The sequence below is a fragment of the Periplaneta americana genome, chromosome 11, assembly GCF_040183065.1.
Source record: "Periplaneta americana isolate PAMFEO1 chromosome 11, P.americana_PAMFEO1_priV1, whole genome shotgun sequence".
Lineage (NCBI taxonomy): Eukaryota > Metazoa > Arthropoda > Insecta > Blattodea > Blattidae > Periplaneta > Periplaneta americana.
Window position 1 is genome coordinate 134,197,301 of NC_091127.1, and position 17,301 is coordinate 134,214,601.

The 17,301-nt window shown below is 38.0% G+C and overlaps 1 protein-coding gene across 1 annotated transcript in view; it reads left to right on the top strand.

The window, feature by feature from the left end:
- Window positions 1-13,732, top strand: part of LOC138709357 (WD repeat domain phosphoinositide-interacting protein 4-like) — a 28,784-nt gene extending 15,052 nt beyond the window's left edge. The window contains exons 6-9 of the mRNA XM_069840072.1: window positions 2,669-2,770; window positions 3,754-3,878; window positions 5,178-5,342; window positions 10,602-13,732. Of these exons, the coding sequence (XP_069696173.1) occupies window positions 2,669-2,770; window positions 3,754-3,878; window positions 5,178-5,287 (337 nt within the window). The 3' untranslated portion in view covers window positions 5,288-5,342; window positions 10,602-13,732. The remainder of the gene's footprint in view (window positions 1-2,668; window positions 2,771-3,753; window positions 3,879-5,177; window positions 5,343-10,601) is intronic.
- Window positions 13,733-17,301: the final 3,569 nt, after the last annotated feature.

The following is a 17,301-nucleotide window of genomic DNA, read 5'->3' on the forward strand; positions in this document are numbered from 1 at the left end:
CCTCACCTCACAGTCGGCGGGATTATCAATCACGTCGTTCATTTTGAAGTAACACAAAATGCACAATGGCGACTTGTTGCAACCAGTACTCACAACATTATGAGAACACATGTTAAGGAAGCCAGTTGACCTTCAAACAAGGAAGGGGAGTCGGCTGCGCTGCGGGTGTGCGCGAACGGTCGTTATTTCCTGGATCCCCCTCATATGTCACATATGTCACTATTCAACTTAGTCTTCTTGACAGTATTGCCATTTGCCACATCATATAATTTGTCCATATTGGACACATACAAGACATCTCTTTGCTATTTTAGCGAGCTTACTGCAGAATATTTAACCTCTTCATCACTTATTAAATGATTCTGTAAAAGAAAGATATTTAAGTTGCTTGATCAAAATTCGGACAGTGTGATGTACAGTAAAACCCCGTTTTTAAGGAATAATCTGTTAAGTCCCAGCCGGATTACCATAAGTATACTTACTTACTGGCTTTCAAGGAACCCGGAGGTTCATTGCTGCTCTCACATAAGCTCGCCATTGGTCTCTATCCTGAGCAAGACTAATCCAGTCTCTACCATCATATCCCACCTCCCTCAAATCCATTTTAATATTATCTTCCCACCTACGTCTCGACCTCCCCAAAGGTCTTTTTCCCTCCGGCCTCCCAACTAACACTCTATATGCATTTCTGGATTCGCCCATACGTGCTACATGTCCTGCCCATCTCAAACGTCTGGTTATAACCTTTTTCCTTTGCTGTGGCCATGCCGGAGAATCAGTCCCATTCCGAGGCTTACTGTTAGGTTTCGTAACAAGCTGTTTTTTTATGGTGATGGGTTGTTAGCCCTTCGCCCAACCCCCAAGCTGGAGGACCACCCCTTATCGGCTGTCCACGACTGCTTATTCAATATATTTGCAGCTACCCTCCATATCTGGAGGCCGTCTCCTCTATCCGCAACCTGAGGACGCGCCATGCCGTGGTGATAGGGACCCACAATACATGTGTACTAGTAGTACACGTAGTACTAAAAATTACCATAAGTATAATGTAATTAATTCCCACTTCTAAGGAAACCGGTTTAAGGAAAATCCCGCTTTTAAGGAATAATTTTCAAGTGGATTTTGTGGTAATGAAGCCCGAAATATCGAATCAACTTTCAATAATCAGTAGTACCAGTATATTCGATAGTGCATCTCAAATGATAATAATGCAGCACTACACAACAGTATTATTCTTTATAGTTCTTTATGTTCTTGCTTTGCTTTGCATTGCTTTCACAGAGTGGTTGGTTGCTTTGCTTGCTTTGTTCTCGCGAGTTGTGTGGATCCTGTTTTCAAGTTTATTTTTTGTTAATTTAAGCTGTTTATGCATCGTTATGTTGTGACTAAATGGAAGAAATTAACTATCGAACGGAAAGTGAAAATAATAAGGAAAGTCGAGATTAATTCTCAAATAACACTATCACATATGGCAAAAAAGCATGATTAGCCAACTGCTTCATTATGGGGAATAATGAAGAAGAAGAAGAAATTTTCAATGCTGAGTTTGTGTGTGGTTTGGGTTCTACCAGATGGAAAAGCATTTGTGCCTCACCATTTGAAGAGTTAGAAACTTTTATTATGCTTTAACCTCCACTCACCCGATAACAATGCGACTTTTATTTTTAACAATTCACCCTACAACAATGGGTATTCCACTCAACACAGCAACACAATAGTCATTATTGCACTCTACACGACGACAATGGCAATACACGACGTGTATTATTGAGAAGAACAATGTACTCCTAATTTAAATTAATGTTCACAATGCACTATATGCAGAACAAAACTGTCAGTTCTCAGTTCACAGTTCGCTTGCCTTGGCTAGTTCTTCTAGCTCACTGTTCAAGTTCACTGCACGTCGAACTCAGGTTTTCCAGACTGCATCACACTCGCCTGGACACTGGCACAGTTATGGACTCGCTCATTCAAGTTCACTCATGTCGAACTCAGGTCTTCCGTCTATGGTCCACTGCACGTCGAACTCAGGTCCCCGTCGCTCTATGCTGTCCAAGACAAGACTCAAGACTGACTTTCGAAGACTGACTGACTGTCGGAAACTCGCGCTTTTATTACTACACCACATACTCTTGAATCTTCAATTCGCATGGCTTTCTGGACCTTCGAGAGAATTCCACTTCTAGATGTTTCCCTTGCTCTCTCTGCTCCGTGCCATCACCATAGCTTTCTCCCCTCGCTCTGTACCGCTCTACAGCTCCTACCGAAGCTCGAGTTTCCGTTTCCCCGTGCCTTCCTTCTCACTAGATGCATCCGCACACTCCTGAGGCAACCAGAACAATCCAGATTGGTGCTACAATATTATAATGAAATATACTGTAAATAATAATTATATGCCTAATTAAATAATTGTAATGTTTGGTATATAACACACATGTTACTACTAGTTCTTTTAGCCTTTCTTCCCATTTTATATGAACCCCCTTTTAAGGAAAAAAAATAATCCCTCAGAGATTCGTTAAAAAGAGTTCTAGTTACTGTATATTATAATTCATCTCAGTACAGATCTTTCAGCAGATTCTTTATTAGTTGTGTAGAGCAAAGTTGCTGTACACGTTTCCCATTACTGTAGCTTACTTAAAATGTAATTCATAACTCTTATTTGCAGCATAAACTTCAGTATGGGTTCAGAGTACCTGTGTTGCTCAAGTGACAAAGGTACAGTGCACATATTTGCGCTCAAGGACACAGAATTGAATAAGAGGTCAACGTAAGTAATAAATGTTCAATACTAATCTATTTGGTATTACAAGATTTTGTTAAATATCGAAATTAGATGAGCATTTTAAAATAACCTATTCCAGCTATATAGTAGATGTAAAATATAAATCTTTGCATGTATAAAGAAACTAAAAAAAATCAAAACTTTCTGCAACTGTTGACTATCTTATTTCAATTTGAACTTAGAAATCAGGAAACAGATTTTGGAACAGGTTTCTGGCTTGTGTCTGTATGAAGGATTGAGCGAGTTAATGAGCTTATGACTCAAACAGAGAAAGGCGTGAGTGATGAAACTAGTGAGTGAATGATTTAATGAGCAAGACCTGTAGCACATTACAGTGAGAAATATGGAAAATGCTTTCCTTTAGCACAGAGTAACACTCGAAATAAGGCATAGCTGACATTAGTCGGTTAGCAATTTTTTGAAAACATACCTACCCCCATCACCTGTATTTCCATCTCCCATAGGTAACCTAACTTAATTGTAGCCTGTAAAATGTATATTGCAGGAATAAAATTGAACAATTAATAGAAAGTCAGCTGTTCAAATTTATGTAACTTTATTTCTGTCAGTGCATATCAAACTGCCTTCTGTATCACGTAATAAAATTTGTGTTTTAATTATCTATACAGAGATGGCTCCACTGTGTAGCAACATATTTCCTGCTATAGTTTGAAGGCATAAGCATTGCTAGCTGTCTCCACACATATTACATAGTTCATAGTTCTCGGTGTAGTGTGTTACAGGCCTAAGAGTGATGAGCTAGTAGTGAGCGAGAGAGCTCATGATCTACTGGGTAAGTGAAAGTGATTTCCTTGTGATCGAGTGAGAGTGATAATTGTGAATGGGTGGAGAATACCAGTAATTGGTTGATCGGTCACTATACTAATTAATTAATCAATTGTTTGATTAAAAGTTAATTTTGAAGGCACATATTGAAAGTTTTAAAATTTGATATGTATTTTGTCTAGGTTGCGTGGAATGGGTCCTTTTTTGGGCGAATATGTGCAGTCCCAGTGGGCCTTTGCCAATTTCACGGTGCCTCCTGAATGTGCCTGTATATGTGCATTTCAGCAAACTAAAAACACAGTCATAGGTAAGTGTGTCATCAGTAAAGTGCTGCGTAACCAAGCGATTCCAGTCTGCTTGTAAATATTACTTAACATTTTGTGAAATAGAGAAATAAGTTACCATTTCCATATGTTAGGCATCAACATTATTCCATCCAATCTCCATTCCGTTATAATTTCATAATATTCCCCAAACGACAGCTAGTGATGCATGGAGGAGTGGTCTAGGGACGAGTGGGATTGTATGCTCGAAACCTGGATACACAGCAAACCTTAGTGTAGCAGCCAGTGTAGGTTAGGAATGCATCTAGCTCAGAAGTAACTGAACAGATCTTTTAGGTCACAGAGCTGTGTAGTAGTGCTCCCCTCCCAAATACAAATAGAACAGTACAATTAGAATAGAGTCTATTGCTGGTGCCACTGTCTGAGCTGCTATGGTCAGTAGTCAGCAATTACATATTATGGAAATCTAATACAGTCTAGAAGGCTGGGAGTGAAGTTAGCTGCCTGTCCATTGATATGAAGATCAGAGAACTTAACAAACAAGTCTGATGACAGATCGTAAGATGACTTAAATGCTATTAATGTTTTTATGCAATCCTTGCATTAAAACACGCTTGTTAGGAGGCTATAAATCGTGCACAATTATTGGCCTAATTCTGGCACTGGTGCCAGAAAAGGTTACCTAGCCACTAGTATTCCATGATGTCATCACCTCCTTCACAACACAATTTTATACAAAGTACCTGTAAGAAAAAACTTCTAAATAACAACAAAATAACATAGTCTTAAAAACGGTTACTTAGCAACCAGGCAATATATCCAGTACTCACGTGGCTAACGAGGAAGACAGGTTAAGACACGAATCGAAGTCACATGGTTATCATGGTGTAGTCATGGCCATCTTTATAATTGTCTAATATAAATACATGTTCAAAGTTTTAAAAAACAAAGGAATTGCTATATTAAACTTATGTTAAACGTGTATGTTTGTAAGTTTTTTTCCCTTAAGGATGTACCAACATATTATTGTGTTTATAATAATCTTATTGGATAATGTTTATACCAGTATAAAAAATATGGTGTGTTACATTTCAAGTGATTCTCATAAAACGAAATTGTATTTCTGTTGATTAAGTGATATATCAAATGCAAAGACTCATCATTGTCTGATGAGCTTTCAAAACAATGTAACTCTCAGTTTATGATTTATAAATAAGCTTTCTTGCATATTTAATGTTTCTGCCCAAAATATGTATTTTGACATTTCTTTGTGGTAATTACGTGTGTATTGCTCTTGATTTATTTATTTCTGTGCATTTCAGCCATATGTTTGGATGGAACCTTCCATAAATATGTGTTCACCAATGAAGGAAACTGCAATCGAGAGTCGTTTGATGTGTACCTTGATGTTTGTGATGATGATGAATACTAGTTTATCAAACAATCCCTGTTTGATGCCTACTGGAGTGAGGTTAATTTTACGAGCAGTAAGTCGGTTTTCTTAATAATATACAGAGTTCCTATGCAGACCAGTCCCACTCCAGCCTCTGTCTAACAAAGTTTGTTGCCGGGCAGTGAGTGGTCGTATGCTGGCATACAAGTCCGTACATGCTGCCCTACACAGACCGATCCCACTCCACTCTTTACCGCTTAGCTTACTCAAGATGGGTGCTCTGCACTACCATCATGAAGTCGATGGAACATTACTACCTGGGACCTGTCTGCATAGAAACTTCCTGTATCCAACAAATTTCAAAGTCACTTACAATACGAAAAAATAATTAAGTTAATACCTATACCTATATATTCAAAGTTGTTACTGGTTTTGTTTACCGACCTACAGCATATGGACTGGCTGGCACTAGTCTATTATCTTCCGCTCACTCTGCTTTCCGATTGCCCTTTACATTGGCCGTGCTCATGCATGTTGTGCAATTGTGAGATTGTTGTGAGTGCCATTTCGTCTGAGATAGTGCATAAAATGACTCTTTGCTTCATTCTAGAAGAAAGAGGTCCATGTGCAAAACATACTAGGTGGTTCAATAAGTAATTCGCATCATTTTTTTCTCATTCAAAGTTTTTTTATTATAAATCCAAATATACCACATTATTCCCCAATTAATTGTGCTACAAATCCCTATTTTTCCACGTAATCTCCATTCAAAGCTACCTATATGTTAAGTCTGTATGCCATCTTGGTACCATTGAACTGGTCTTCCTCTCAGCTACGTCCTGACATCTCTTACGACCTGTTCATCATCGTCATATCGCTTCCTATGGATCGCATCCTTCAGGAAACCGAACAAATGAAAGTCAGATGGTGTGAAATCCGGACTGTAGGATGAGTGAGGAAGAACAGTTCATCCAAGTTTTGTAATTTCTTGAAGAGTGTGCACACTTGTGTGTAGACTCGCATTTTCATGAAGAAGAAGAATTTTGTTGACAACTTTATGAGAACGAACATGACTGTTTACACTGGCGTCCTGAATAAGCCTATCGGTGCGTTCAACTGTCTCCGGTGTTACAACAGCATGTGGTCGTCCCAAGCATGGAAGATCTGACAGTCTCACTTTACCTTGTTCTGTCACTTACACTCTGCTAACCCAATAACTGACAGTACTCCTATCCACTGCTTGATCCCCAAAGACGTGTTTGTAAGCACCTGTGAATGTTTGCAATGGTTTCCTGCTCCACAAAGAGAAATTCAGTCATAGCTCTCTGCTTTGTACGTGTTTCACGTGCAGTCGCCATTTTAAAAGTAAACTACATCACAGCCATCTACTGAATATGGCGAAATGCAGGAAGCTTTAAAGATTATGTGTATAAAATTGTTATTTTCCAATGAAAGGCAGCCAAGAAAAAAAAATGATATGCATTACTTATTGAACCGCCCATGTAATATAAGTATGAATCAGCTTGCCAGGTTTGTATGGAGTTTACTGCAAAATTTCAAAATACTCTACCACACTGACGAGACAGGCATTAGGCTTACATAAGTTAGTGAATAAATTTGAGTACATGGGGTCTATATTAAAAAAGCACCTAAGAGGCTAAATTATATGACACTGGCTCTATTCTCGAATGTTCGCCACAAAAATAGCTAAAAAAAATTAGCTCAGCAGACTGGTGTGTTTGTATCATCTGCAAGAAATTCAACATGTTTATTACATCTTACACCTAATCAGTATAACCCAGTGCATGCTCTAAAATAAAGTGATCCACATTTGCGACTGAATTATTGTAATTGGTTTTTAGACTCTTTGGAAGATGATGTAATTGGCCTACAGTTTGTGTTTTTCTCAGACAAGTCGTGATTTCGTCTAAATGACCGTGTAAACCACTACAATAACAGATAATGGTGTGCAGAAAAACCTGTAGTGTACATTATAATCAGAAAATTGGCGTCTGGTGTGTCATTAGTGGTAGAAGAATAATAGATCCATATTTTACAATCAATCTATTAATGTATCAGTCTAATACATTTACACTTCAGGAACTGAAAGATAACATTGAATTAGGAATTACAAGAATTTGAGTGGAAGAACTGGGGAGAGTGCACGAGAACATTTGCGACACTCCACTTATTTTTGATAAAAGGGTCGACATTTTCAGCATATATTGTAAGATGTTGGAGTTTAATTGCGCTGTTATGGTACTATAGTCCTGTCGCTCTTATTTCCACCAGCCAATCATGTTGCAGGTCGGCTACATTTAAACGTGTGCGTCTTGTCATTGACTATTGATGATGTAATGAATTTCCTAAGGCTCGATAAATACTTAATACACTGACCGGCAAAAAAAACCGATCACTTGAAAAAAATACTAAAAGTCAAGTTTAAATGTAAATTATGAAGTAATCTCAGAAATAACATAACTGTTATCGTACTAAATTTAAAAATTACACTTTTATGGACTTCTGACATGTAAGTTCACGCATTTCACACCAATAAATCTTCGGTTTATCGTCTAACAACGAAGGAGTGTGTTTCTGTGCTGAACATGAGGGGTAGGTCATCATAAACAATTGAAGAGGTTTTATTGCTTTATTTCCTTTTTTAAAATGAATAACAACTGTCGAAAATTGTTTGTTTGCCATTTCGTCAATAAATTTAGTTCAGACAATGCCTCTGTCACTCCAAGACGTTGCCAGAGCTGTCGCTGTCATTGATGACGGACGCAGCCTCCGTTATGCCATTGCTACCATAGGCGCACCATACACCACGGTGCAAGAGGCTATGAAACGGTTCCGGGAAACACAGAGTTACTCCAGAAGACCTGATTCTGGCAGAAAAAGGAAGACTTCAGCCCGAGAAGATCGATTTCTCGTCAGCTAGGTTCTAAGAAACCGCCATACTACAACAATTGAAGCTCGGAATCGACTACAACATGTGCGGGGTGTTAATGTGAGTGAGAGGACTGTTTGACGACGCCTTGGAAAACAAAATCTTCAATCACGACGACCTGCTACGGGACCAGATCTGACCAGACAGCACCGAGCCGACCGTCTTCAGTTCGCTCGTCAGCATGCCTAATGGACTGTGCAGCAGTGGAGCAGTGTGCTGTTCTCTGATGAGTCCAGGTTCTCCCTGAAATCTCCAGATGGTACGGAGAGAGGTACGCACATTGTCTGCAAGGACGCCATTCGGTGGAGGTTCCATGATGGTGTGGGTCGGCATCCCCATGGAGGCCCGAACGTAATGGTGATCGTCGAGAATGGTAGTCTCAATGCTCACCGCTACATCAACGAGATTCTCGTCGATCACGTCATGCCCTTTGCTGCATTTATTGGCGATGATCTCATATTCATGCATGACAATGCTCGTCCACATGCAGCGCGCTGCGTATCACAGTATCTTGATGCACTGGAGATTGTTCGTCTCAACTGGCCAGCTCGGAGTCCCGACCTAAGCTCTATAGAAATCTCTGGGATAGGTTGGGTAAACGTATCCGAGATCGTAATTCTGTTCCAGAGACCTTAGGTGATCTGCGGGCTGCACTCCAAGAGGAATGGGACAATATCGACCAGAGACATCATAATCTTAATTAAGACCATGCCTGAGAGAATGGCAGCTGTTTTTAGGGCCAGCGGGGACACACTGGATACTGAGTGTTTGTTTCAGTTATTGATAGTGTGAATTTAAGTTTTGTGCATCAACATCATTTTCAGTGAAGTTTAATGAACAAATATTCAGCTGAAAGTTAAGTGAAAAATTTTGCAAAATTTCAACAAAAGTGTAGATTTATGAACATATGACGGTCATTGACTCAAAATTGGAGTGAAAGGTGTGAATTTACGTGTCACAAGTTCATAAAAGTGTAATCTTTAAATTGAGTATGATTACAGTTATGTTATTTCTTGGGTTACTTCATAATTTACATTTGAACTTGACTTTTAGTATTTTTTTCAAGTGATCGGTTTTTTTTGCCGGTCAGTGTATAATCGTCCGCCATTTTGGCTCTTTCGTTGGCGTTCACAGAAATCACACGAGGACGTTATTTGCCGCTCAATTATTTGCTCAATTACAGTGCGTTTGATTTATTATCATAGCAGCTACAACATGATAATGTTTAACGGTGAAGCAAATAGATTCCTCGTATGGTAGCTCGGCAACGAAAGAACAAAAATGGCGAACAATACTACCTACCTAGACTTTATAGAGCCTTCACTTCTTAAGGCGTAAGCAAAGGGGAGGAGTCACACCTGAAATGACATGACTATAATTCTGGCAGTTGCAACCTGCGTGCCGGTACATTGGTAAACCAAACTGAGAAAGAACTCTGTGTGTATATATACATAATAGCCTTAACATATTTCGTGTAGGGAGAGCCTTATTATTTTGATATGCCAACTATACAAATGTTGCACTTAAAGTCGTGACCACATGAATCAATATGTATTTTAGTTGAACTTGAAGGTACTGTGAAATTACTGTTGATCCCTTCTATAACCAAGAAAGTATTTACTACAGAAAGATACTTATGGCAGGGAGGGAATGGAGTAATCCATGAAAATTTGCGCAGTATCGTACTTTTTTCATCACAGACTCCCCCTTGGTCTCAACTACATTTCAGTCTGAATCAGGAGCATGGAAATCCAATTCACTGACCATTCAACTGATATAATTTCCCTTCAGGGCAACCGAAAATCACGTCATAACACTTCTATTTATTACTTAGAATCATTTTGTACCCATCTTAATAAAATAAGGGATTGGCTGTAGTCAGGCTAAGGTCATGTATCATGATAAATTATTGAAAGAATTTTAGTTTTGCCCTTTAAATATGCAGAAATTTGATCTAAACAAATGTAACTTTTCGTTCTGAAATTAATTTTTAAATGTTACATCTGTTCAGATCAAATTTCTGCACATTTAAAGGACAAAATTAAAATTCTTTCTAACATTTTTTTAACATATATATTAATCTCCTGAATTAACTGAGCATATTGGGAATTAAATGGCGTTCCCAAAACATGCTATGAAATGTTTCATATAAAACAATTTTTATCTCGAAAAGGAAGCAAAAACTAGCAAAATTGTATTAAACTCTTTTGTTTGAAATATCTCAAAGAATAACCCCCTGAAATAATGACATTACTTACGGTTCACTTTGTATATATACATACACACACGAACAGAATTTAGAAAGATTTTGCCTCATAACATGCAGTCACTCATTTTAGTACCGTACCCTAAATGGACTAATCTAGTAATGTACTAAGACACTTCCTCTAATTTATGTTACAGGTACCTATGGGTATGTGGTTGAAAGAAAAGCAACATTGCAGCCACTGATTTGCAGGGTGAATGCTATATCCTTGCTCATTACAGACATATGAATGTGAACATGGCCTGCCAGATGGATGGGTACTTGAATAATCTCTTTTATACTTTATTTTTTTTAGATCGTATTTCGTATAGCTTGCTACTTTTAATATAATTCCTTTGGAGGATATTTTAAAATTCTGTATATGTCTCTGACATAATAGCCTCATGGAATCAGATTGTTTTTCTTCAGCATTTTGTGATGCAATAAAAGTTCCATAGGCTTAAATTTAATTTCTTTGACACATGAGTAAAAAAAATCTAATCGTGTCACAGGCTCAAGATTTTATATTCATTTCCTTCATTATCAACATGTATACCTTTGGTGTATTTCAGATGTGTAGTTGTGAAGAAAGAAACAAATAAATAAATTTTGCCAATCCATTTCCCGTAGTCTTCCAGTGTTTATCTATCTTATCTTTTATTATTAGCAGCCAAATAACTTCATATTAATTCAGGCTGCTCTCAAGATAACAATAGGAATTGAAGTTTTCCTGACACTGCTATACATCTGAAAGAATTTTGCATCAAAATTCTTTCAGTGACTCATCCTCCATTAGGCCATGTTAAAAATAAGTATCAGAGCTTTTTATCAGTCTTATTTGGAGCAAAGCTGTACATAATATCTTGTGCAGTAGATTGCAATCTCCTTATTTAATGTTTCTTCTAAAATCTATATTGTAGTCACTAATTAAACACAAATGCATCAAGATAAGACATAAATGAAACACTTCATGATTTCAGGAAGATAGACATAGGCCCTTTACTTCTACAGCTCTTACTATTAATGACTAAATCACAAGTCGATAGTCCATTAATAGAAAGAGATATTTATTCAGTCTTCGTGACCTTGAGAAACAGTCCAATTATTCCAGGAAAATACAGAGCTGAGCAGTTTCAAAGTCCCGAACAATTGCTCAGTCAATCGACAGCCAGAGCCCCATGCAATCACTGGCATTCCCCTCCATGAAATCGCAGCACTGTTCCTGCCTTTAGTCAGTCGTGAATGATTTCATTGAAGTAGGACAGTTTTGTTGTGCACTCGTGAGTGAGATTTCATTAGATTGTACAATAATGTTGTGCGGTATGAGATAATCTGTACTTACTTAATGGCTTTTAAGGAACTCAGAGGTTCATTGCCGCCCTCACATAAGCCCCCATTGGTCCCATCCTGAGCAAGATTAATCCATTCTCTATATTCCTTTGCTGTGGTCGTGCCAGAGAATCAGTCCTATTCAGAGGCTTATTTGAAGGATTCGTAACAAGCTGTTTTTACGGTGATGGGTTGTTAGCCCTTCGCCCAACCCCCAAGCTGAAGGACCACCCCTCATCAGCTATCCGCGACTGCTTATTCAATATATTCACAGCTACCCTCCATATCTCGAGGCCGTCTCCTCGATCCGCAATCTGAGGACGTGCCATGCCGTGGTGATAGGGACCCACAATACATGGATGAGATGAGATAATCTGCATCGTCGTATATTCATCTTGAAAACATATATGAGACGACACAGAAAGTTGTGTGGCAGAACAAGACGAGCATTTACATATTTAGATGTAAATTTGCGTACAACAATTGCAGAGAGGTATGTAGAGAACGAGATTAGACGTAAATTTCCTGGTAGCTCATTTCCAATACGAAAAGCAATATTAAAGTTCGTAGGTAAGTTTAATAAAATAGGTTCTGTGATTGACTGGAAAAGAAAGCAAAGACGTCATAGGCTGCCAGGAAATTTACGTCTAAATGCGAAGGCGCTCTCGCCGCAGGCAGCCTGTCAAGAAAGTAAAGAACGACTCCAAATAGAAGTTGGTGTCAGCAGCGGAACTGAGTAGGCCAGAGAACAAGCTGTGCTTGTATGTTCAACTATAGTCCCATCGCTCTAATTTCCGGCAGCCAATCACGTTGCAGGTCGCCTACATTTAAACGTGTGCGTCTTGTGATTCGCTGATTCATTTCTTAAGGCTCGATAAATACTTAATATAATCGCCCGCCATTTTAGCTCTTTTTTTGGCGTTCGCAGAAAACACACGAAGACGTTATTTGCCGCTCAATTATTTGCTGAATTACATTGCATTTGATTTATTATCATAGGAGCTACGACATGATAATGTTTAATGGTGCGGCAAATAGATTCCTTGTATGGTAGCTCGGCAATGTGAGAACAAAAATGGCGAACGATACTACCTACCTAGACTTCATAGAGCCTTTACTTTCTAAGACGTAAGCAAAGGGGCGGAGTCACTCCGGAAATAACAGCGTCGGGACTATAGCACCTTCCTCCTCTGTTGGTTTTGAAAAAAGTTAAACATTTTGTACCAGATTCTACTGATCCAATAAAATCTTATTTCATTAAAAAAAATGCATATCTTGTTTTGTCACACAATTTTCTGTACTTAATATAAGTCTGTTCTCTTTAATCAAATCTTGTTCACGACTGAGTATGTACAGGCAGAAAGACCACGATTTCATGTAGGGGAACGCCAGTCACTGCATGGGGCTCGTGCTGCTGTCCGGCCAAGCAATGTTTTGGATGTTTAAACTGCCTGATCTGTATGTGCATGTCTTCATAGGTCTACTGAAATTAAATCTTATGTGTGCAATAAATATTATGTAACTCTTAGAGAGGGATGCCATTGTATTGCATTTGAAGCAGACCAGAATCACGATTTATAGATTATGCATTATCACATTATGATGAAAACGAGAGTTTCTAGTTGTTAGTCATTTGCTAATTTTCTAAACTTTTTTTATCGTGTGTGTACATATAAACAATTTTTATTTTATTGCCAAAAGATATGGCAAAAACCAGTCATAATTGTTGTGTGGGAAGTACCAGAAGAGCATTATCTTATTTTTTTACTTGTGATCCATATTGTGATTTAGTAAACCATGTAAACATGAAGCTGTATGTTTGGAATAAAACAACGATAATTTGCACAAGATTCTAGCTCTATTGTAATGTATTTGTGTATATCTTTGTTATGTTGTGTGTTTTGTAAGAAACTACATCTGTTTATATTTAAATGTTCTGCAAAAAACATGTATGCAAGTACTTAATGGTTTTTTCTTAACCATCTCAACCTGGACCTTCCACCCTCTTTAGGACCAAAGTAATGATAATTTGTATAAACAAAAGCCGCCCTAAATAAGGGTTCGATAGATCGGCCTACTAATCAATTCATAAAGAATAATATGTAAACAAAACAATTTTGTGACACTTGGCAAGAAAAAAAAAAAACATTAAGATAAGAAAACGTAGGAAATCATTTACAATAAAAATTTTGTTGGGTACAAATGATTACTAATTATAGCTAAGGATGATTTTAACACGTGAGATCCTATGGCATCAATCGTTGCATCAGAAATTTTATATTGTTTAAGTTGATTTAAAGTTTCACGTGGGATCGTGCCACGGGCACCGAACATGAGCCCAAAAACTGTCCAATGTGTAATGTGGTATTGTGCTCCAAGATGTTGACAAGGCTCATAGGTGACTTGTTTTTCACGACACACCTCTTGTGGCTGTTGCTCATGCATCTCAAAACGGATTGTGGGATCAAGAATGACACCCTTATCCTTCTGCCGATCAATTATGATGATATCAGCACGTCTAGTAGAGCCATCAGAAGAGACGCAACCAACCTCCTCATAAACCTCATAGGAAACATTCTGAGCATTGAAGCTGCGATGAGAGAACAAACCGTATTATGTCTGTTGATTCGGAGCAATTCTCCATGATGGCAGAAACCCAAGACGTGAGGAAGCGTTTCTTGCTCGTCGCATTTTCTGCAACGGGTTGAGTCAAGAGTTCTACCAGAGAGAGTACGTACAGGTATTGTATTACAGTTCATCTTAATGGCTTGCGTCCACTGACTGCTCGAAAGTCCCTTTTTGGTTGAGATCCACGAATTACCTTTCTTCCAGTGAGAATAGAAAACAACTCCCAAACCTTTACTTTTCAATTAATTAAGATCATAAGAGGTGGTGTAACTTCATCGTTTATTTCTGTCAATGGATTATAAATCATCAAAGGCAGTACAATTGGGAATACTTCAAGGAAGTCTTCCCAAATATCATATTACTTCATAATAAATTCTGCTAACCTCCCTGTAGAAGATGTGGCCCAAAGAGTTTATACTGATGATTCTGGTCCACACATTGACTTGCAAAGCGCATTTGTTGTCCTCTTTCATGTATGGCATGTGAATTTTAATGAGCTCACACATGGCTATTGCACACACATTACATACGCCCTCACAAATGCCTCATCTGCTCCAGAAAGCCCTGGTGTGTCTGAAGTTCACCAAGGACACAATAATATACCATACAGTGAGGACCATTGTCAGGCAAAAGGTTCTGAACTGAAATGTAGTTGGGGCAGAGCTCGTCGTAGTAGAGGATGTTGAACATGAGTGGTGATACTGGTGCATTATACTTCGCAGCAAATCTCCTGCATACAACCTTACGACTACGACTTGAAGGGGGTGGGTTAAGTTCAACTAGCGTATCGTACGTCCAACTGCACACTAATGCAATGTAAACATTACAACAGCTGATCAGTTGCGAGTACTAGGCGAACTGTCTGCCATCCGGGCAGCAATGCCAACTTGTTAGACCTTGTGTACGTGACCCGACAATCAATGTTTCCAATGTTTCTTCAATCGATTAATTCGAAATCTGTGAATTTTCTAATTAAAATACTGCTGCAACGTCAACATAATAAATGTTCTCTTCGTTGTTATACAAGATATTAAACCGTATTTTAAACAGTATTCGTAAAATTCGCGATCGAAATGTCGGCATAAAAGTATTATTTCTTCAAAAACGAGCAAAATGGTATTATACTTTTTTGTTCGTTATATTTCAAGAAATCACATCCTTCAATTAATGTACCTTACCTTCCACCAGTATATAATAATCCGTGGCGCTACAGCCCATGAAGGGCCTAGACCGACCAGCCTGCTGCTGGCCTCACACCCACATGCCGAAGCAGAGGTGGACGATCATCCAACCAGAATGGAGGTATTGTGTGGTTAGCACGATGATCCCCCAGCCATTATAGCTGGTATTCGCAACCAGATTTCGCTACCTATCATAGCTCCCCAAGTGCATCACGATGCTGAGTGGGCACCGGTCCCATACACTGGCCGAAATTTCATGAGAAAATTTCTTCTCCCATGAGGAATCGAACCAGCGCACATTCCGTAACGCGAGTCCTAGGCAGGATGCCTTAGACCGCGACACTACGGTGCAGGACTGTATACTGTATATTCGAGCTAAAATGTGCAACATCTATGGCATTCGTAAAGAAAGTTGCTTGTGGAAACATTACCTTTCTGAGTGTGATGATGCATTCATTTTACCAAAGAGGAGGAAAAGTCCAAATAATAGTAAAAGAATTTGACCTTTTGTTATTGCAATCCTTACTCTTGCGAGAACTACCAATACTGGACATTCAAACATGGAGGCACTGCCTGGTCATTATAGTCAGCCTTGGAAATAAATTTCCATGACCACACCTCGCCAAAATACTATCTCATTACCACCAATTCCACCGACGCTAAATAAAAACGCAGATTCAACATGGAAAACGCAGTTGTTACAATGTCGTTAAATAATTTATTACAAAGGAAAGAACTCTATCAAAATCTTGGAAAAAGGATGGTAAGATGGGCAGATGCTCTACCTACAGTTATACAAAAAGAAAAATTTATTTGTGTTTGTATGCATACGTACAAAAATTAAACATTTTTAAGAATTATTACATCGTGAGGGAGAGTGCTTATAATGTGAGAAACTTAATTGTGAAAGCAATCAAATTTGTTGTAACGAAATGTTATTACCTCTAAAAATAAAGATAAAATAATAGTTATTGGGAACATAAATTGTATTTAACTGAATTCTTCACAACTTAAATTTCCCTATATTTGCATTTAAATAATCAAAGCCAAAATAACAAGAGAATGGTTTTAGAAAACTGCTCTTTATTTTACACAGGATACATTTAAATCATAATAATATAAAACCATCTGTGACGAGTTTCATAATCACATTTCACAAATTATATTTAAATGAGGAACAAGTCTAGAATACAGGAGTGCTGGCAGGATGTAAGGGTTAATAGATGTACATAGATTTTGTTTTATATATTCTGTTCACAACTATGCACAGTAGTCTCAAATGCGAATTTAGTGGGACGAAAGTAATTTTGGTCACTCTTGAAAAAGTAAGTAAAAATAGGTGATATTGCAAACATATTGCCCTATCATGATTTAACCTGTAAACAAGAATAAAGTTACTGCATAGCAGAACCTCAAAGTTGAATGTTGAGGTGGTTGATTTTCGTCTTAAATAAGTAAAAATTTTTATTGGTGTTGAACATTTTATATATATATATATATATATATATATATATATATATATATATATATATATGATATGTTACTTGTGGACAGTCATGCGAAATTGTTGCCTACATACAGGTGAACTCCCATCAAGACTCTCTCCAAATTTTAATTCTGTATCTGTACATATATTGACAATTGTGTGTCCATGCTATTAACAAATATTCTTATGAAAAAAATATGTCTCATTATTAACTTTTTCAAGGCTCCTATCACA